Below are 22,012 nucleotides of genomic sequence, written 5' to 3' on the forward strand. Positions count from 1 at the left end.
ACAACAATGCCACCCTTCTCAGAAGGTCCTTACATAGGAGGTTATTCTGAGTGTGGGGGGAGATAAACAAGGGAGCACGTAAACAGAGAGCGATCTCATGAGAAACTTGAGATGATCCATCTTACAAGAAAGCGACACAATGAGGCACCAGCAGTAGTTGTGTCTGAGGACCTCACTGTTCACCCTGTTACTGCCCCAGCTGGACAGGAGCCAGCACTTCGCTGGCTGGGTGTACACTTCGACAGAAGGCTCACCTGGAGACCACATGTCTCCACCCGGGCAAAGAAGGCAAGGGCCGTGGCCCAGCACATCCCGGAGTCTGGGAAAGACCAGAGACGGGCCCCCAGCAGACGCTCTGCGGAAGGCGGTCACCACCTGCGTGGTTCCCTCACTGCTCTATGGCACAGAGGCCTGGTACGGCGGCCGCACGCAGCCAGCAAGGCACACGGGCAGGAGTGGGGAGGTTAGCTCCCGCCTGGGATGGCATGTGGGGACAGTTGAGAAGGTGCTTACTATGGCAGCCAGAGGGGTCCTCCCAGTTTTCCGTACAACGCCCATCGCTACCCTATACCGGGATGCTGGGCTCCCATCAGCAATGGTAGCTCTGGAGGAGGCCAAAATTCGATTCGCGACAAGGCTTCAGGTGGTGGATGAGAAGCACCCACTGGCTTCACGGATAGCACCTCCAATGATCACACGAGGAAGAGGGGCTGGAACCCGGCAGCGCTCAAAGACCAAGATCCAGCGGTTGGGGGCGCTGCTACCTGCAGTCAATAGACCCACACTTGCCATCCCACACTACTCAGAGGGGTGCGGGACAGACCCCACAGAGGGTGTAGACAAAAAGAGTGCTGCTCAGGCATTCAAGGAATGGTGGAGAAGTCTAACCCGCTCAACAGATCTATATGTTTTCTCAGATGGATCAGAACGGAACCTTGACAACAGCAGGCAGGTGGGCTATGGCTTCATAGTCTATCAGGGAAATAAACAGCTGGCCAGCTTCTCAGCTGCGCTGAGCCCTATGTCACATGTCTTCGACGCTGAGGCAGTTGGTGCCTGCCGGGCATTGGAGTGCGCCGTGAAGCTCCTACCTTGTGTCACAGAGGACAGCAGCAACCCTCAGATCTGGCTCTGCCTCGACAACACCTCAGTCATCTGGGGCATACGGGGCAGTGCAGCAGCCTCCTCAAACTGGGCCTACAACCGCTGCCATGAGCTCCTCAGACAGCACAATGTCGGCCTGAAATGGGCTCCTGGGCATATGGGGATAGAGGGCAATGAGGAAGCAGACCGCTTGGCTAAGCGGGCAGTCTCATCCACTGCAGCCCCAGCCTATGGTCTCGAGGCCACACCCACAGTCAGTGGGGTCCGCACAGTGGCCAAGCAGCTCAGCCAAGAGGCAAGGCGAAAGTGGTGGAGTGGAGCCTGTGGCAAGCTCTCTGACTGGTACCGGGGCTGGAGTTTCAGCAGGCCGACTGTGGAATACCAAGTGAAGGCCCCTCCGGAGCTCACCATGCCACGGCATGCCCTTCACCGCTGGCTCGCACTCCGCTCCTCTCATGGGGACTTCTCCTGGTACCACAGGCGTTTCCAGCATGCAGATGCGAGGCTCACCTGTGTCTGTGGACACAACAAGAGCCCAGAACATTTGGTGCTCTGTCGACACTCACAAAGGCACTTTCTTCACTGGCCCAAGAGGCCAGCAGCACGGCCACACAACCGGGCGACAGCTGTTGCCTATCTAGGGTCTCTGACCCCTACAGACTTTGTAGAACTGCTGGACTGCACGCAGTTCTACACACGGTACTGCACAAGGTAACGCAGCCGGCTGGCTGCAAACCATCTGACAACCCCCGCAGCAGTTCCACGAGGCCGGCCTGCTGAGTACACCCACGGTAGCTAGTGCAACTGCCAGGGACATCACAGTCTATGCAGACAGTACAGATAGCACAACTAGGCTCATCTGTCTCAATTAGCTGTGGTGTAATCAGTACAGTCTACGTGTCTGACTCAGCTGATATGGTTTTGACTGCCGGCATTGTATCTACGCGTGCTCTGCTTTGTTTTCCTCTCGTTTGCCCTTGTCTCTATCGGCTCAAATGCTTCTTCTTCCTTCTTTTCTTTGCTCTCTCTGTCATTCTCTGCTCTTTTCCTGTCACAACCTTCTTCAGTGCTCTCTCCTTCATTATTTATCTTGTCTGTCTTTCTTCTGATGTTAGAAGCACAGACAGCTTTCTGATCAACTGAGAGAGGTATCCCTCTCTGCTCACTATAAAGCCTTCCAGGCACGGCAGCGGCGGTCCCCTCAGGGAACCACACTATAGCCCCACCATGAATGGCCATACGTCGGGCCAGAAGTGGATGCGCAGCTCAGAAAAATCCTTTGCAATGAGCTGAGTCTTCTCAAGAGTTGCCACCTGGGATTCTGTTTTCTCTCTCTGTGTACATAGAAATCTCTCCAGCGTAGCACGTCTCCATGCCCTTCGGGAGGCTTCTGAAAACACGGGCGCTGCCCGTGTTTTCTCCGGGACGTTAAACCTATACATACATACATACATTGCCATATATACCCATGTGAGCAGGCACCCAGTGAAGATGAATAGAATAATTGAATGAGATTTTTCTTTGAATATTTTGAAGACTTTTCAAAATCAGCTCTAGCATTGACTGTTCACTGCTGATTTTATTACTTTGAAGTCTTTTAAGCTCAGCTTGACTATTAGAGTATATCTAAACGTGCTCAAATCTTTTCCATTGTTCAATCTTCATCTCAACAAATTTGAAAGCTATTGAAATTGCAAATAATTCAGCATTAAAAACTTCTGACTCTTTTCCAATTTACCAAGAATCAAGAATATAGTTTTTATCATTTTCTGAATATGCTATTCCAGCTGCAAGATTGCCTGTTTTTTCACAGACGTAAGAATAAATAAAGATAATATAATAAGAAAATAATAAATGAGTGCATTACAATTACCTCTCTTTTTTATAAGAGCTGCCCTCAGCAATTTGTATAAATTGCTAGTAAACATTTGTATTCCCATATCATAAGTGTTATTTGTTGATAGCAGTATATCAATCGCATTTCTTAAATACTTTGTATATGTATTATTATCAATTTCTTAATGTGGTAACATTAATGGGTTCTTTAATTACTAGATGTATGTATGTATGTATAGGTTTAACGTCCCGGAGAAAACACGGGCAGCGCCCGTGTTTCAGAAGCCTCCCGAAGGGCATGGAGACGTGCTACGCTGGAGAGATTTCTATGTACACAGAGAGAGAAAACAGAATCCAGGTGGCAACTCTTGAGAAGACTCAGCTCATTGCAAAGGATTTTTCTGAGCTGCGCATCCACTTCTGGCCCGACGTATGGCCATTCATGGTGGGGCTATAGTGTGGTTCCCTGAGGGGACCGCCGCTGCCGTGCCTGGAAGGCTTTATAGTGAGCAGAGAGGGATACCTCTCTCAGTTGATCAGAAAGCTGTCTGTGCTTCTAACATCAGAAGAAAGACAGACAAGATAAATAATGAAGGAGAGAGCACTGAAGAAGGTTGTGACAGGAAAAGAGCAGAGAATGACAGCGAGAGCAAAGAAAAGAAGGAAGAAGAAGCATTTGAGCCGATAGAGACAAGGGCAAACGAGAGGAAAACAAAGCAGAGCACGCGTAGATACAATGCCGGCAGTCAAAACCATATCAGCTGAGTCAGACACTTTAGACTGTACTGATTACACCACAGCTAATTGAGACAGATGAGCCTAGTTGTGCTATCTGTACTGTCTGCATAGACTGTGATGTCCCTGGCAGTTGCACTAGCTACCGTGGGTGTACTCAGCAGGCCGGCCTCGTGGAACTGCTGCGGGGGTTGTCAGATGGTTTGCAGCCAGCCGGCTGCGTTACCTTGTGCAGTACCGTGTGTAGAACTGCGTGCAGTCCAGCAGTTCTACAAAGTCTGTAGGGGTCAGAGACCCTAGATAGGCAACAGCTGTCGCCCGGTTGTGTGGCCGTGCTGCTGGCCTCTTGGGCCAGTGAAGAAAGTGCCTCTGTGAGTGTCGACAGAGCACCAAATGTTCTGGGCTCTTGTTGTGTCCACAGACACAGGTGAGCCTCGCATCTGCATGCTGGAAACGCCTGTGGTACCAGGAGAAGTCCCCATGAGAGGAGCGGAGTGCGAGCCAGCGGTGAAGGGCATGCCGTGGCATGGTGAGCTCCGGAGGGGCCTTCACTTGGTATTCCACAGTCGGCCTGCTGAAACTCCAGCCCCGGTACCAGTCAGAGAGCCTGCCACAGGCTCCACTCCACCACTTTCGCCTTGCCTCTTGGCTGAGCTGCTTGGCCACTGTGCGGACCCCACTGACTGTGGGTGTGGCCTCGAGACCATAGGCTGGGGCTGCAGTGGATGAGACTGCCCGCTTAGCCAAGCGGTCTGCTTCCTCATTGCCCTCTATCCCCATATGCCCAGGAGCCCATTTCAGGCCGACATTGTGCTGTCTGAGGAGCTCATGGCAGCGGTTGTAGGCCCAGTTTGAGGAGGCTGCTGCACTGCCCCGTATGCCCCAGATGACTGAGGTGTTGTCGAGGCAGAGCCAGATCTGAGGGTTGCTGCTGTCCTCTGTGACACAAGGTAGGAGCTTCACGGCGCACTCCAATGCCCGGCAGGCACCAACTGCCTCAGCGTCGAAGACATGTGACATAGGGCTCAGCGCAGCTGAGAAGCTGGCCAGCTGTTTATTTCCCTGATAGACTATGAAGCCATAGCCCACCTGCCTGCTGTTGTCAAGGTTCCGTTCTGATCCATCTGAGAAAACATATAGATCTGTTGAGGGTTGACTTCTCCACCATTCCTTGAATGCCTGAGCAGCACTCTTTTTGTCTACACCCTCTGTGGGGTCTGTCCCGCATCCCTCTGAGTAGTGTGGGATGGCAAGTGTGGGTCTATTGACTGCAGGTAGCAGCGCCCCCAACCGCTGGATCTTGGTCTTTGAGCGCTGCCGGGTTCCAGCCCCTCTTCCTCGTGTGATCATTGGAGGTGCTATCCGTGAAGCCAGTGGGTGCTTCTCATCCACCACCTGAAGCCTTGTCGCGAATCGAATTTTGGCCTCCTCCAGAGCTACCATTGCTGATGGGAGCCCAGCATCCCGGTATAGGGTAGCGATGGGCGTTGTACGGAAAACTGGGAGGACCCCTCTGGCTGCCATAGTAAGCACCTTCTCAACTGTCCCCACATGCCATCCCAGGCGGGAGCTAACCTCCCCACTCCTGCCCGTGTGCCTTGCTGGCTGCGTGCGGCCGCCGTACCAGGCCTCTGTGCCATAGAGCAGTGAGGGAACCACGCAGGTGGTGACCGCCTTCCGCAGAGCGTCTGCTGGGGGCCCGTCTCTGGTCTTTCCCAGACTCCGGATGTGCTGGGCCACGGCCCTTGCCTTCTTTGCCCGGGTGGAGACATGTGGTCTCCAGGTGAGCCTTCTGTCGAAGTGTACACCCAGCCAGCGAAGTGCTGGCTCCTGTCCAGCTGGGGCAGTAACAGGGTGAACAGTGAGGTCCTCAGACACAACTACTGCCGGTGCCTCATTGTGTCGCTTTCTTGTAAGATGGATCATCTCAAGTTTCTCTGGTGCGAAGGCCACCTTGTTTATCTCCCCCCACCTCAGAATACTCTGTATATCTTGTCTGAGAAGGGTGGCATTGTTGTCAAGTGAGTGGGTCGCCCGCCAGATGTTCAGATCATCCGCATAGCCAAAGCGCAACTCCGAGTTTTGCCACAGCAGCTCTGCCAGGTACAGAAGGAACAGTATTGGTGACAAAGGAGACCCCTGTGGCGTGCCACATTGCATCTGATGTGCTGCTGTGGTGGTCCCCTCCAGCCGGACCTGAGCTCTGCGTTCAGTGAGGAAACTGTCAATGAGCTGCAGCAGCTCGCGTGGCCACCCCTGCTGCGCCATCCGCTGAAGCAGCCGCCTGCGCAGCACAGCATCAAAGGCACCCTGCACATCCATTGTGACCATGGACACTTCTTTGTTTTGTGCGAAGGCTGCCTCCACCTCATGGGTGAAAGCAGCTACCAGGTCCATTGCAGATCGTCTGGGCAGCGCCCCCCCATGCTGTGGGCTGACTATGCCGTGAATGAGTGCCGTGTAGGCCAGTCGCCTTGCAATGATGCGTTCCAGCCCTTTGGAGATTACTGAAAGCAGGGCAATGGGCCTCCAGGAGCGGACTGAGCTTCTATCTCTCTTACCCACCTTGGGTATCATTGCCACCTCTGCCAGTTTCCAGGCTCGTGGGAAGTGGCAGAGCCGGAGGCAGCAGTTGTATAGCTGCTGTATAAAGAGGGACACATGCTGCCAGCATGCTTTGAGCATCCGCACTGTGATTCCATCCGTGCCTGGGGAGGTGCTCTGTACCCCAATGGTGTTGCGCTCCACCTCCTCCATCCCAACCCGGGGGTTCCAGGGCAGGTTCCCCATGCCGCTCCAGTGCTCATCATCCAGTGGGTTGTACTCCAGATCATCAGCTGAGTTGTATCGCTTCAGAATTGCTTGTTGAAGTGCCTCAGCTTTGGCGGCTGTCTCTTCTATGACCTGATCCCCAATCACCAGAGGGGGTGCTCTGAGGTTGGGTTCCAGCTTATGCCATGCCACCACCCGGTACAGGTCTCTACCATCTCTGGCCTCATTGATCACCTGCCTCCAGTATGCACGCTTGGCCTTGCGCACTGCATCCTTGAACTGGTGCTTCGCGGCCTCTGTTTGGTGAATGGTGAGCTCTCGGTGCGCTCTTCGGCAGTCTGCTGTCCACCAGGGGGCTGTGGTCCGCCCTTGTTGAGCTGGCTTACTGACTGCCTGAGCTGCAGCCAGAAGACTCTGAGTGAAGTGCTGGGCCAGATCATCAAGCTGTGCCACATTTCCAACCCCCTCTGGGCAAGGCATGTCCACCATGAGACCTCTGACAAGATCTGCAAAGGGCTCCAGCTGAGAGTCTGTGATCTTGATCCGAGCATCACTCGGCTGTGTTTGAGGTGTTGTTGGCAGCATAGTGATCATAGACTGGTGATCTGAGCCGCAGTGTAGATCTTGACGCACTGTAGTGGAAGCAAAGGCCACATTGGAAAAGGTGAGATCAATCACATGACCTGCTGCATGAGTTGGAACCCCTATCTCTCCCACAAAGTCCATCCCATGTTCACTGGCCCATTGGACAAGCTCCCCGCCCCGGTGCAGATTCACTGCCCCTGGTTCAAAGGCATCATGCCGTACGTTGATATCCCCACCTATCAGACAGCGGGCTGGTGGGCTCAGATTGGTCAGATAGTCCATGACTGCGTCTGTCCCAGGCTGTCTGTACACATTGAGAATGTGGCAGCCATTTACACTGACCCATAGCAGATCCCTGCTTTGCACAGACCGGTGTTGCTGTGCCCTTGTCTTTGAGCCCTTGCGTACATATGTCATGACCCGGGGCCTCTCCTCCTCTCGCTGCTCCGGGTTAGTGTCATCCCAGCGGTCTATAGGCGCAAAGCACTCATACGCTGGGTGGTTAGAAGTCTTGGTGCCAGGGTGTGTGTATGGCTCCTGTATACAGATCACTTCACAGCGCTGCTCGAAAGCAAGCTGCAAAGCTGCTGTGTGACAGGGGGCTGCCCTGGCTGTATTTGCCCAGAAGACCTGCAGGGGGCGATTTTCCTGCTGGTTGTTCCTGCGGCGCCAGCCGCGTCGCTGGTGTTGGTGTCCTAGCATGAGGAGTCACTTGGTGAGCTGCTGCCGAAGTCCACCTGCGGGATGAGGTTGAAGACCTCCAGACCTGCCATCTGCATGCTGGAGTCAGACTGTTCTTTAGCTGCTTGGCTGTGCTGCCGCACTGCTGTGCGAGCTGAGCGTCGCCTGGTGCGGGCCATCTGCCAGGTGGCACCCTCCTCACTGATGGAACTCTGAGTCGCCGCCCGCTTGCGGGGTGCTAGCCCAGCGGGCTGTGTTGACTGGGTTGACTGAGCGGTTGGTGTAGGCACCACCACTGCGACCATTGGTGCTGGCTGTGCTGGCGGGGGTTGCCGCTCCTGAGCATCCCTGTGGCACCTGTCGCCAAGGCGGCGAACAGCTGCTAGCTCTTTTTGAGTTAGGCGCCTGAGGGTGCCATTCACGCGCCTGGGTGCGGCAGGGCAGTGCTGATGCCCAGCTGGGTAGGGTTGGCAGCAGTTGGCACATCTTGGCGCTCTCTTGCACTCCGCGCCTGTTGGCCCCTCATGCTGGCTTGTGGGCTCACTGCAGTTGGAGCATCTTGCCAGTCGCGCACACTTTGGTGGGTGGCAGAACCCCTGGCATCCTGGGTTATGTCTCACTGTCAAAGGCCGTTTCTCAATCAGCCTGGCCCTCTCACTGGCATTGAAGAGTGAGAAGCCTTTTACCGGGGCAAGGAAGGAGACAATCCATGTAATCTTCCCTGTCTTGGGGTTCACCCCATGACGCGAGGGTCGACAGCTCACTGGCTTTACCTTTGCCTGAGCCAGAACCTCTCCCTCAATCATCTTGTCTGTGGGGATTCTTGCCCCTTCCCAGTCCTGGACAAATTCTGGGACCCCTGGGACAGCATAATTGTACCACCGCTCTGGTAGCCGGATCTCCGTGGCGCCAAGGACTTCACAGAGAGTAGCCACTGCCTTCTCAGTGGTCAGAGCGTCGCGTATGCCTCTGTCGCTTGGTGTGATCGCCCAACCTGTCCTGGTGGGCTCCACCTTCGGCACATTGGCCACATCCCCCACCCCCTGAATGTTTGCAGCGATTGCCTGCCGCACAGCATATGGCTGTAGCCGGGCGACCCGTTTCTCTGGCTGGAGGGTGACGAGGACTCGTGGGTCCTCCTGCTGTTTTGTGCCCCCTGTGGGGCCCCCTGGCTGACTGGCGAATACTGTGTAAGTGGAGCAAGAAAAGGGTTATAAAAATGGCAGACTGAATGCAAGGCCTTTTTCATGAAGAAATTTTGAATAGTGTGTGTAAGGTCCTACAAGTGGGTCTGTTATAAGAGGTTATAAGAGCTTACACAGGCAACCGAACACGCCCTTATTAATCTATTATAGTTAACTCTGTCTCTTAGGGTTCACTACCAAGGGTGCTCGCTCAATTAGTGACAAAGAGAGAGAGCCGCTAAGCTCGGAAGAGTACAACGAGGTTTAGCAAAGATAAGACAACACTTTGAATAACTGCTCAGATAAGAGTGAAACATGTGTAAAAGTATAAGCGATGAGACATCTGTCACCATATCCGTCATTAGCTTATTACCTAATGAAATGAGAAAGAATTCGTGGGAGGACTAACGCGGGTTACAGTTGAACGTGGTTTATCAAAAGTTGAACATAGTGTAAAAAAAAAGTGAGTCTGAAAAATAAACCTCCCTCATTAAAATCTACACCCAATTAAATATCTACACCCACATTGTATATTACTAATCAGCTCTTATTTAGTTCTACTTCAACATCTGAGACTCTTCAATATCTGAAAAGCAGTCATGAGTTAGAATTAGCAATCTAGAGTTAGAATTCAGATTAGCTGAGAAATAGAGCTCTGAGAAATATGATAAAATCATGAGATGTGAGATATGTATGAGACATGACTAGTGTATGTACGCTGTAGTTTTAATGGGGGGGGGAGGTTGACATGGTTCATGGTCAAAACCACGCCGAAGGTTATTCCGGCCCGAAAAATTAACCATGTTCAAACTTTTTATTAACCACGTTCAACTGTACAGATTACGCCCAGGATAACGTTGTTGTCATTATCTAAGCGAGAGCAACACAATCCATATGGTTGGAGGGCATGTGATCGGGTAGCTGTAGTACCTACTAACAGAATTTGATTCTTGAATGTGGGTATAAAAACGTTGAACATGGTTGAAAAAAAAAAAAATTAATTAAACTTTTAACCTACGCTTAGTTTCTCTAACTCGCTTATAGATTAGAATTAAAGGTTAAAAGTTAGAGCCTGTTCGGTGACCCCGTCCAGGGCTGTATAAGTCCGTACAGTGCCAGCTATACGGACTTATACAGCTCTGTGCGCGCTAATCTGGCTGAAAAAGGCCTGCTGTTCGGTAGAATCTGTGTATAACTCTGTATAACTTGCCAAGAGTGCCAAGCTGGCTTCAAAATGTACACTTTCTTATCTCATTTCTATTGGTAACTGCCACTGCAGGGTGGAGCAATGTTCAACACTATGTATATAGTTTAGATGGATTCAGTATAGTGTGGGATTCTAAGGTGTTGTGATTCTTACATGTCTAGTCCAAGTGACAAGGGACTGCTTAGTATTGCGTGAGCAATTGTGGGGCAAGGCCCCCCTTGAGGGCTAGATCCAGAATGGTATAGTGAAGTCTCTCCATCAAGTATGACTCAGTTATGAATAAAGAAATGTAACTAGAGAGTAGCCGAACATAAGGGTAACTAGGCTAGTAAGGTGAAGGCTGTCATAGTCTCAGACTACATATGGCCTTAGAAAAAATAAGAAGAACAACAACAACAACAACAACAACAACAACAACAACAACAACAACAAGTTAAGTCTGTACTGTATATGCTGGAATGAGTCGTGATTTGAGCTGACTGTTCCAGTGCTGGCCGGCTTGGAACTTACAAATATCATCAAAAATCAAATCATGATGAACAACAGTGATAATGCAGCTCAGAAGACAATACAACAGTATCTATCTTAATTAGATTTACTACTGCAGAAGTGATTTATCAGAGCATCTCAGCTGTCTCATCTAACACTCAATTCATTCATTTTTTACTGATATTTGATGTGAGAAAGTGATAATATAGTAGAATTAATAATCATCATCATAATAACTAGTAATAAGTAATAAAAGTAATGTCAAAACATCAAACAGATTACTATTCATATAAGGAAAGGTGACAATAATAAAGATTTGAGCTGTCAAAAGGCAAATATCCACTTTCTGTACGGCCTGGCACTGTACGGACAAAATCACCAAACAGGCCCTTTAGTCATTGAAGATTAGAGTTGGGATTAGATTAGCTTAGCGTTAGTTGAAAAATTAGTATCTGAAAAATATACTTTATGGGGTTTGAATAATGTTTGTCTAAACTATAACGGATTTTCCAACCGAGATCTAGAACCACGTTCTACTTTTTTAACAAGTATATGCCCTTGACCTCATACAAATTTGCGTATTTCCATTAGTTATAATATGATGTATGATGTATCCTTCTTGAGTTTCAAACTGATGCTTCTCTGATAGTGACATCATTATCTTAGCTGCTGAGATAATTGATGAGAAGAACATATAAATCAATAAAATCTACCTTTCATAACTAAAGGATATTAATATTACTATATATATTCAAGATTTCTTAAATCTAATTACTATAATTTAAATATAAAATTGTGAACCAATAATACATTAATTATGAAGCTTACTTTACTTTTCTCTCAACTTATATTCGCTATAATAATACAATATGTATCAGCAAAAGTAAGGTTATCATTTTTATTTTATTTTACTATTGATGGAGGTGGAAGGTTAGTTGATTGTATCTAGTGGGCGTAGAACTGCTTACCTAGTATACAAAAATGATCACCTGTCATTCTAGCGAGCAATAAAATATATCAATTTTTATATAGTTATTAAGAATGATTTGAAATTTACTAATAAATAAATTATAGGTATCATTATTAAACTTAAATGATAATATTCCACAAGATATATCTACACCTAACTCGATATTAGACAGTAGATTCATTCTGTGTCAAGATCTTCCCTGCACTAGTTCAGAATATTGTTTCAACTTTCATTGTGGTCCTTGTGTACATTGGTCTGATGAAGATATACCATTGTGTACTCCTGATTTTTAAATAGTTATTACAATAACATTACCAAACTTTGGCATTCAATTAATTACCACGGTCTCGTCTACAAAACGATCTTTTAAATATAATCTTCATCTTTAAAAGGCAAATTATACTGAAATGGGAATTGGGGTTTGCGCGCTTTTGGCGGCGCGAGAACAGGGCAGCTTGATCACTCTGTAGAAAAACCACAAGATCAATTCGTACAATATCTAACAATCTATCTCAGATAACATAGAGAAGAAGTGCATAAAAGAAAAAGACAAAGAACAAGGTGTTATATGTATATAATCAAAGACATAAGAAATCACATGTGTAAACAACCATCTTGTATATGAATGCATCGTGTGTTCGTTGGTTGTTCGCATGGTGTCCGCTCGTTGAGAGAGAAAGACCCATCCAACACTGGTAAGGTAGATATTTGCAGAAAGGTATTCTCGGTGAAAAATTTACCCGCGCCGGATCCCCCATTACAATACTGGTTAATTGATTATGCTGAACTAAAAAGGTCATACGCAAGAACGGAGGCGATATTGAAGCCGGTACCTTGTATATAGTTAAACATCTCAAGGGACGTTAGGCCCACCAAACCTCAGCATGACGATTTCAGGGATTGATAATTACACCGCTTACCCGGCTATTGACACAACCGTTAAATGACTGATTTTTCAAAGGGGATAGTTAGTGTACAGCGTACTTAGCACTTCAAAGTAGTTTGAAGGGTTTTTATAAAGTTTCAAATAATATATTTACTTAAACTTTATTACAATCAAGATCTCTAGCTAGCTAGCTGCCTGTTCACTTGATATTCAAGATTGTTAAAATAATAGATATTATTAGCTCTCTAAATGCGTATACTCATGGTTCTGGGACCCCCTCTAATCAATAGAGTCTGAACAGTGGTATTCAATATTGCCAGAAATTGAACTTATGACCCTCATGTTACTGGCGGCAGCTGTAATGATTAAATCAAGCATGGTCCAATCAAAAAAATGGACATACACAATAACAGCTGCCGCTGTTGTTGGAGCCCATACTATATCTATAGTAAACCGTTAGAGGATGCCTGGGCTTCCAACCGAGGCATTACACAGTTGCAGAAGCTTCAGCTTTATTTTGATTATCTTCTAATATCTCAATAGTTTGATGTTAATACATCAAATATAGCACTATATTGCTTTGATTTCGATCCTTCTCTTATAAGAAACCCTTCGTACAACCCCATCTTCTGATACGTCTCCTTTTCCTTCTCCATCAATTCGTCATCTGTGAAAAGGATAGTACTAGAGCCGTCGATCGGTAGTACGTCCTTTACAAAAAACATCTGAATTCAAATAGTAAATAAGTTGATTGTCATCAATATCAAGATTGATATGATCTTCAAGACAAAGTTGACTGCCTCAATCTTTATATCTTAAAATCAATCATCTTAATCATTCAAAGATTTTAATATCTTGAAGTTAGCCGCTATTGATAAGAGGATTGAATGAGAAGAAGAATACAAATGATAACGATTATAATAATAATAATGGGAGATAGTTTTCTAACGATTCTATTCATAACTAATCAATTAGATGAGTTATTCAGTACAACGTAGATTAAGCCGGGCGCAATAAACTATATAACAAATAAGGTTCAATCTGTTGGCATACCTGTCCCGAGGTCGCCTTCTAGAAGACCACGTGCTAGGCTTCCTAGTACGGACTAGTGTGTCACACAGCGAGGATAAGCCCAATACAAACCCACTTAGACGTCCAACCTTTAAGCAGTGCTGCACCTGCTCGATAGTTACGATGAATCAACCTTCCACCTCCATCACAATCTCTATTACATGATAGGACAGTGATAAATTAGTTTTATAAGTTAACTAGAGCTCTGATTGTCTATCTATCTAGAACAGGGGTTCTGTCACTAATTTATATATTGATAGATTGATATTTTTTTAACTTCTAAATAGGTGCTGATTTTGGTGGTGGATTCGGTGGAGATTTTTAACTTTAAACTTGGATTTTCCACAGATTACATGAGGGATCTCAGAGTATGAGATATAATGAGATATTATCTCCGGCACCTCGTCTTGAAGACTGCTGTGTATGGGCAGCAACCTAACAGCCGTTGACTTAAGGATCCTTCTTCACTCAGCTGGTTTCAACGTAGGATAGGGTCTGCTGTGATTTATCACTGTCACTGTGACCAAACTGTGATTGCGATGACTGCGGTCCCCCCTACAAAGGACGATACGGGAAGCGAATTATGTAGCAGACACGACAAGGTGGCGGCAAGTTCCATATGGACATGCTTCTTTCTATAGTATTATTGGATCTTCTCTTTCGCCAATGGTAATTTCTCCTGTGAGGGTCATTGGGGATTCAGGTGAAGAAAAGGGGTCATCATCGATGAAGCATTGCTGAGATGGCCTCTCCAGTCGACGGAAATCTGATGGACGGAATGAGATAGGATAGATTCCCAATGACCCCTGTGTTATTTCCACAAAACCGCTCGAATGAATGAGACGAGTCATGATTAATACCCACGCAATATTGAATAAATTTCGTGGATATCGAGTTATATCGCGATGGAACGATGGAGCGATCTAGGATTCAGGAGATCAGATGATTAGGAAGTCGGCGCATAGCTTGGAGATTGGGCAAGAGATATCAGGCGCTATCTGGCTCGAGTATAACATGACTTGCAGAAAAGAGGTTGCCTTCACGATGAAAGGCAAGAAGGGTGGTTGTGATTGAAACATCCAACCCACGACCACCCCCCCTTGGGCATCTTCGAGATACTCGCCACTCAACTCCAAACCATCCCAGCTAGCTTTTCTCGATGGCTACCTTCGTAACTCCACTTAAAGTCACAGCTCTCTAGCAGCTCTAAAGCTAATCTCCACTGAACGAATCCATTACCAACGTTACGAAAAGCCGCAAAGTATGCCGGGAAACTCAGGAGTATTAAAATAAAAAAAAAGAAGTTCCCTTGTTCCTTTTTCTTTTTGCCATTTCTATTCAGCTTGCCTCATACCCACTGAAAGTTGAGATTGGATTCGGCAAAGTTCTATTTGTTTATTACTATTTATAGTGCATGGCATCCCCTTGGGTAATATGTCCTGGGAACAAACCCACTCCACAAGCTTTCATGAGCCCAAGAACGCAGAATCTCCGAAGAGAGATATAACAGGCCAAGATTCTAAATCAGTATGAGCCCTGGAGGTCCATGTCTGGCTTCCGCTGTCCAATAATACCCAATCAGAGGGAATACATGAGGCAGAAGAGTTGCCCCAGCAGCAACATATTCAAACGGCCACAATAGAAGAAAAAAAAAAAAAAAGAAAAAAAAAAAAAACAAGTGATAGAAAATGTATTACACATACGGCTACCGTATCGCAATATCCAACTGAAACTCGTTTCGGAGAATGAAAGAGCATTGCAGCCCAGCATGATTGACAAAAGAAACAATGGCAGCCTTATTGGGCAACAAGCGCTGCGTACAACTCATTCTGCGGGGAGGCTTGGGGGAGCTAGAATCAACAACAAGGCTGAGTGAACGCAAGCCCACCAACGAAGCCTATTCATTTCTTCAGAGAGGACGGTGAATTGCTGCTGCAACATCAACAGCAGCAATAAAATACAATACGGCAGAGCAGCGGCGGAATGAAGATTTTCTTTTTTTTCCTTCATTTTTTTTTTTTTTTTTTTTTTTTTTTTCATTTCATTTCTTTTTGATTTTCCTTTTTATACCATGAAGAATCAGAAGCCGCGGGGCGCGCCCAATCACCTGTTGGGCAGACCGCAAGTTTCAAAATGATGACCATTTGACGGAGGGGCATCGGAGAACAAGTCGAGGCTTTTCGACAAAAGACGGTGAGAGGGGTTATGTGGAGTAAACATTCCTTAGTGGACATGCGAGAGAGAGAGAGAGACAAGGAGTTAGAAACAATGAATATGGGATAAATGGCATTGTCATTGGTACTGTACATACATAGAGAAAATGCATTGTTATCAAGGGAAGAGCGAAAAGGACCCATCAGAACATCTCTCGCTCCACAGTGTACGGCGGATAACTGACTAGTAAACCATGTACCGCATGTTTTTTTTGTCACTCTCAATCCTCGCTTGACCAATCTCAGACACGGGCCATATTGCCACAGCGCAATGTCGTTTCGATCGATTTTCGCCCCCCAACGGCGCAAATCGACACACGCACTTCAGTTGAAATAGTATAATATTATTGTCGTTAGTTAACGAAATGCTTGAATGCCACCAGCAAGGAATGACGGGCCATACATAGTTGACTATCGATCTAACATGTTGCCGATGAAGCAGAAACAAGGGTGTTTTGTTCAAAGAGTGCAACCACAGGTCGACTGGGATTTTCCTGTTAAGGTGTGCAACAACATTAAAATACGCCGTTACACCCTAATACCATCCCATACGCCGTATGGACATTTGAAATAAGGTATTTTATGATCTCCAATCCTGGTCGTTGATCGCTAGATGTTGGGTATCTGCGCAGCGCAGAACAAGAATTAAAAGCAGAAAGAAAAGGAAAAAGAAATAAGAAAGGGGAGGATGAAGATGCTCTCCTTCGAGCGTGCATGAAATTTTATCCTGTAAAGAAGCATCTGCAACTGCGTAGACATACGAAGGGATATCGAGAGATGTCACTGTGTGCTGTTCCTCTTCCTGTCGCCTGCGATGCTGGAGCAAGACCGCTGTGCTCGTTTGTCCCGCGTGCGGACGACCCAGTGGGTTGAGACAGGGAAGGGAAATGGGCAGGGATGAACTCCACCACCTCCACCACCCGTCAGAGGCATGTAAAATGCAAACACACAAAGATGGCGGGAACTATTCCCAAGAATCATCCCCCGAAGTTGACCAAGTCCCTGCGTATGGAAGATTTAGCTTCGGCGGCGGGTTTTGGACCCAATCCCGTCCTGGCCGACTAACGCTCTAACGCACGGATTAGGCCTTTATAGCGTCTGTGCCAACTCAGCAGACGTTTTGATGGGGGTTCCTTTGGAAGCAATCGAGACCCAAGTGTTGGTGTGTAGGTGGCACTTTTCGTAATCGTTCTTTGATGACTCCATGTCCCTGTTACCCATGCAAATCCAATATTTTCCAGTACACGAAAAGGAAATAATAACAAGCATGACAAACGAGAGAGAGAAATGAAAGGTGGCTCATCCACAGACCGCATCTCGCTGCTTTGCTTGCTTTTTCTCTTGGAGGCTGCTGATGCCGTTTTGGCGCCATTCTTTTTTCTTTCTCCCGTATTTCTGGGGAGCCAAATAATTGCTTTTTTTTTTCTGCTGTTCCCTTGCTCTCTGATTTCCTCCCTGGAATCTGGATTTTCATGTTCGATCATGTTTTGTGGGCGCTAAATGCCTTCGCTCACTAACCGCTATTACTGTACATAACTAGCCCTAATCTGATCTGATCATCCTCTGTATTTGCCGGCAACTTGACAAGTTTGAAGTCAAGGTTTGCGGTTCGTTGCTCTTTGCGCCGGCGTTTGTGATGGAACTGCTGCGGCTTGCAGCACGCAATGGAGCAAAGGCGCACCTAAGCGCGCTCTGCAAGTATGGAGTATCAATTGCCCTTTATGTTTTCGTCGGATGCGCATGGCCTAACTACACCCGGCCACGTCCATGCCAGTGGAGAAAGATAATTCACGAGTTGGAATCTTGGCGGGCGCTTTTTTTTTTTCCCTCCTTACCCCCTCCCTGGTTAAACCCGGGGCAGGGGAATACGGTGATAACATCGCACGTACCCGATGGAGGGGCCACGCCAACAACCAATAGAGCCAAAAGAGAGAAATCAAGAAGGGGGAATTCAGCGATTTGGTTCAAGCGATCTGGCTCTAGCTGTCCACTGTGCTGTTCATCATGGTCGGCTGAACATGCTCCCGCTAGAATCTTAGGGCGGTTGCAGAGCCAGCCAGAGGATAGTATTATCCTGCACGCCGTCACCGGCTGCTACCGGCCGGGATGAGGACATGCAGGATCCATCCGGGACTAATTGGCCATTGCATCTTTCTATCGATTGAGTGATTGAGGGGGCGATACATTCATCGGCTATGGTGGGTTGAGAACTTTGGATCCCCTTCTTCGCTCTTGGCGTGAGGATCTTCCCCGCCGTTGTTTTTCTATATTGCTTGATAATTGCGTCATCGCTCGCTGCTTGCTCAATCGAACTCTTTTTCTGTAGGATTCTGGTCAGCCGGTCACTCATTTGCTGCTCGCACGTCTCTTCCCGTGGGGGGTTAGCAGTTCAACAGCTCTTCGCTCCTTTTCGATGGCTGATGGTCGCTGTCAGCAAATTCTGTGGAAAGCCTTCAAAAGCTACATTGATCATGGAATCAATTCAGCCCAGGCTTTGGTTGCTGGGCAAATAAATAAATAAAATAAATAAAACAAAGGATGTCATCAACAGTGTCCTTCCTACCAGAAATGCTGTTACTTCTGCTTGAGAGAGGAACCTACCTGAGAATAAACGGATGGATTGCCTTTTTTCCAACAAGGACGACGACGGAGCTTCTCTCTAATTCTCCCGTTTACCCAACTCTACAACGGTACGGCAATTACATTGAGGACTTCGACAGTTCCTTTTATATGCAGATTGACGGGATCTTTCATATCTACGGATTGTGAAATCGGTTATGCCAGGCAACCATGCACGGGTTCGATTCCCTTTTTTCCAGGGGAGCAGACCTTGTTTCTCGTCAGAGTCCCTTGAATATTCACCACATGCCCTAAATTGGTACTGTACAAGAGAAGGAAGAGGCCTTGACTGTTCGGTATGCATTTATTATCGATCACTGCTATTGTTTATATTTATATTTATCTATTTCGCTTAATATTTTCCCCGATGGAATCTCTTTTTCCATGGATTTTCGGACACCGTCGACACGCTTCATTAATGTATAACTATATCGTAGTGCCTCTGGCGTGATGAGCATAGTGTCCCATTTAACTGCTCTTACCTGTTCGGCTGAACACCCACCGTGCCTCCCTCATTACTCACAACAGAGCTGAAACGGTTGACGACTTCCCCAAAGGGTCACTGTAGTTAGGTGGGCCGTGGGGTCTGGCAGACCATACACTGCCTGTCGATAATTACTCTTACTGATGCTCTTGGTATTGATGTTCTTTGCTCGGCTGTGTAATCTGCGTCGAGCGTTGATATCGGTTCTTCTGATCGGCATTATACATTACAGGGCAATGGTGGTGGGTTGGAATTATACCAACTAGGACATGTCAAACTTTTCCGAAGGTCCATCGAATGGCTGACGGCGGACATCTTGAACCGGCCTTGGAAACGTCAACTCGAAGCCGTAATCATTCAATGCGGCCATTAAGTCATAGGGCAATAAAGGAGAAGAGGACAATCTAAATCCAGGCTTTCCCATCCTTCATAATACAGGGGCTGTCAAACTTGGGCCCGTTTTACCCCCATTCCCGCTCCAGAAAAACCAAATGGTTGAAATGGTAAACTTCGACGCGGCAACAATCCATAGGGAGGGTGAAACCCGCCCTGTGCTTTTGGAAAGGGAGCCACCAATAACTGAACCACCGATGACGCCAACAATGGCAGTAAGGCGTTGGTTAGCCTTTCTGTTTCGGGTAAACGGCCTAAAGATCCCAGGCTCAGAAACCAGGTCGTAATAGAGGCTTGTCAGCACGGTTGTCGGGATCTCAGAGAACCCCAGCTGTCGGCTTGCCGCCATTTGGCCAGCACTTTGGAATGCAACCAAGGACAATGGTATGAGTTTTAGGAAAACATGGTGGTCCGTAACCTCGCCAGAATCTTCGATTAGACCCGACTGCAGTAGGGATGCTGCTACGATGACTAGGAGTGTTTGAGAAACAAAATTAATGAGCATGGTGCGTCTAGTTTGAGGTCCAAAATGTTGGGTTTTGGAGAATGCTACACCCCCGGCGAGGAAAGAGAGAATAGAAACGAGGGCCTTAAGCCAATGGTAAGTCGTTTGGTCAAGAGCGTCGGATGCTCCCAATCCGAGAAAAATGGTGTTTCCTAGTGGGTGTGGTGATGTCAGTAATGACGCAGTTTTGCCCCATATTTGAACTCACAGATGTATGTGGATAGGAAGGGGCGTTAAGATATCTCACCGGTCTGCATGCTAACAAAGCAACCCCAGGCTCTGTAGGCAGCGCAGTCACTGAGACCCGACAGGAAATAACAGACCAGAAATATTAGGTCCGCGTGCTCTGTATTGACATCCTGAGCTAAATAGCGCACGATCCACTGCCTTCTATCTAGAATACCAAGCGGTGGTTGCAGGTTTGCTTCCACATCCCCCAGCTCCTCGCCATTGATAGCCCGAGACGAATCCTCTTCTGGGTGTGGATCGCCTGCCATTGTGATACGTATGGTTTGATTTGTCGTACAGAGCGTTTCTCCTGAACAGTCAGGGAACAGAGGAAGCAATTTCAAAGCAATTTACTTGATAAGAAACAGGCAGCTGGCTATAGGATTCTGCTTTGACTCAAGCGCGTTTGCCTGCACTATTGATCGGGATGCGATGTGGGGAGTCTGATTTGATCACAGCACGGAACGGCCATTGCCGTGGCGATGTCGGCTGGGCGTACTTTATTCGCCATTTCTACTATTGTGGATGCTGTTGTTGTTGTTTCCATCCTCGGCGCGGCGTCGATCTCAGGGAAAGGACTGGAGACGACGGAGAAGATCAGGTGACTTCCCCTTTCCTTGATTTCTCGACATGAAAACGTCGAACACATTATATCGTCTCCTGGAATCTCATATTTGCTGGAATAGAATCGATGGCACTTAACGCCAGATGCGCATATTCGAGGACGGCATGCAAAATTTTGGAACAACAATAACGATAGCCGCGCGCTCTACTTTCCTTCGAATCCAATTTATGGAACCACATCAGGTCAAAGTCATTGGAAACTGTATACTTTTACCCTCAAGATACGTATCTGTTTTGCAGTGAGGAACAGCTATTTCAGGAGTGTTGACATTTCGTATTCTGTTCTATCTCCGCCGTTGCTTGTCCATTTTTGAAAGAAGGGCAAATGGACGACTATAAGCGAAGACTGCAGCTGATATACGCCATCAAAATGAATCGCTGCCATACACAATAGCAGCATGCATATTGTTTGTTTCTTTCTTTCAAGAAGATTTCGGCCTCTTTGTCTTAATCGTGGGGTTTTGTTGGAGGCAACCGTCCTAACATACTTTGGTGTTTGCCAAGCGCCTTTGCTGAAACCAGAATCAATGATGATTTTTTTGGTTCTATGAAGTAAGTGGTTTCATGTTAGAGCTGTATTTAGCAGTACAAAAAACATCGAGTCTATGTAATATGGTTGCGGACGATATGTGGCATGGGCAGTTTATCACTACATTGTTTTTTATATATCACCTTCTCGCGTCGCAGGTCAGCCAACTCTTCGTTCGAAAAACCAAGTCCTCGAAGAACATCATCTGTATGCTCTCTTAGAAAGAGGGGGGTTGTTCCGAATTGAGGCTTCGGTGTTGCGAAATTTAACAGGGAACCCTATTTCATATGCCATTTGATAGATTAATATCAAGCTTGGGACGGGCGATTAACCTTGTGGGAATACATTTACCTGTGACCTTGAACCGGCCGCCAACCGTAGCATCGAAATCTATAGATTGGACCATGTCTCTATCTTGAGCTTGGGTATGGGTAAATGCCCTCTCTAAGTTGTTAATTGGGCCGGCCCCGCGTTCGGCTCCCGGCCGAGCATCGATCCCACGCCAAACTGGGCCGATGCCGACTCGGCATTGAAAAAGGTATTGCACATGAGGTGTGCAGCCGAGCGCAAGTTGATAAATTTGCTTCACAGGGATAAAGTAGTGTGAGTGGTAAACACCGCCATTCGGGTCAAATAGACACTTCCATCTTTACGTCTTCTCATTTCTCCCACGATGGCTTTTCGCCCTGCCATCCGACACAAGCTGGTCAGAAACCCGTTTTACCTACCTGCGTTAATATCTCATTAACTAATTTGGCTAGATCCCAGGGAGGTGTATGCGCCGCCCGAAATACATACATCCATTTTTATCGCCGCGTGTCGGCCTTAGATCACTCCATGCCAGAGCAACAGAGTACCTGCAACCCAATGACCCTGATTGGGACCGAGTCACAACGC

At 47.4% G+C, this 22,012-nt stretch overlaps 4 protein-coding genes across 4 annotated transcripts; 2 read left to right on the forward strand and 2 right to left on the reverse strand.

The window, feature by feature from the left end:
- Window positions 1-111: 111 nt before the first annotated feature.
- HCAG_08330 (predicted protein) lies at window positions 112-1,819 on the forward strand (the record flags this gene model as incomplete). Its single annotated transcript, XM_001536498.1, has 2 exons — window positions 112-463; window positions 540-1,819. The coding sequence occupies 2 exons, from the start codon at window positions 112-114 to the stop codon at window positions 1,817-1,819; spliced, it is 1,632 nt and encodes a 543-aa protein (XP_001536548.1).
- Window positions 1,820-3,318: 1,499 nt separating this feature from the next.
- HCAG_08331 (conserved hypothetical protein) lies at window positions 3,319-8,199 on the reverse strand (the record flags this gene model as incomplete). The annotated part of the gene is made up of 3 exons (XM_001536499.1): window positions 3,319-3,430; window positions 3,902-7,336; window positions 7,916-8,199. 3 exons carry the CDS (start codon window positions 8,197-8,199, stop codon window positions 3,319-3,321), a joined length of 3,831 nt encoding a protein of 1,276 aa, XP_001536549.1.
- Window positions 8,200-16,687: 8,488 nt separating this feature from the next.
- Window positions 16,688-16,798, forward strand: HCAG_08332 (predicted protein; the record flags this gene model as incomplete). Its single annotated transcript, XM_001536500.1, has 1 exon — window positions 16,688-16,798. The coding sequence occupies one exon, from the start codon at window positions 16,688-16,690 to the stop codon at window positions 16,796-16,798; it is 111 nt and encodes a 36-aa protein (XP_001536550.1).
- A 970-nt stretch (window positions 16,799-17,768) lies between these two features.
- Window positions 17,769-20,231, reverse strand: HCAG_08333 (predicted protein; the record flags this gene model as incomplete). Its single annotated transcript, XM_001536501.1, has 6 exons — window positions 17,769-18,053; window positions 18,335-18,392; window positions 18,835-18,882; window positions 18,978-19,098; window positions 19,302-19,886; window positions 19,982-20,231. The coding sequence occupies 6 exons, from the start codon at window positions 20,229-20,231 to the stop codon at window positions 17,769-17,771; spliced, it is 1,347 nt and encodes a 448-aa protein (XP_001536551.1).
- Between the last annotated feature and the right edge of the window lie 1,781 nt (window positions 20,232-22,012).

This window comes from Histoplasma capsulatum, genomic scaffold, assembly GCF_000149585.1.
Source record: "Histoplasma capsulatum NAm1 scaffold_11 genomic scaffold, whole genome shotgun sequence".
In the NCBI taxonomy this organism is placed as follows: domain Eukaryota; kingdom Fungi; phylum Ascomycota; class Eurotiomycetes; order Onygenales; family Ajellomycetaceae; genus Histoplasma; species Histoplasma mississippiense.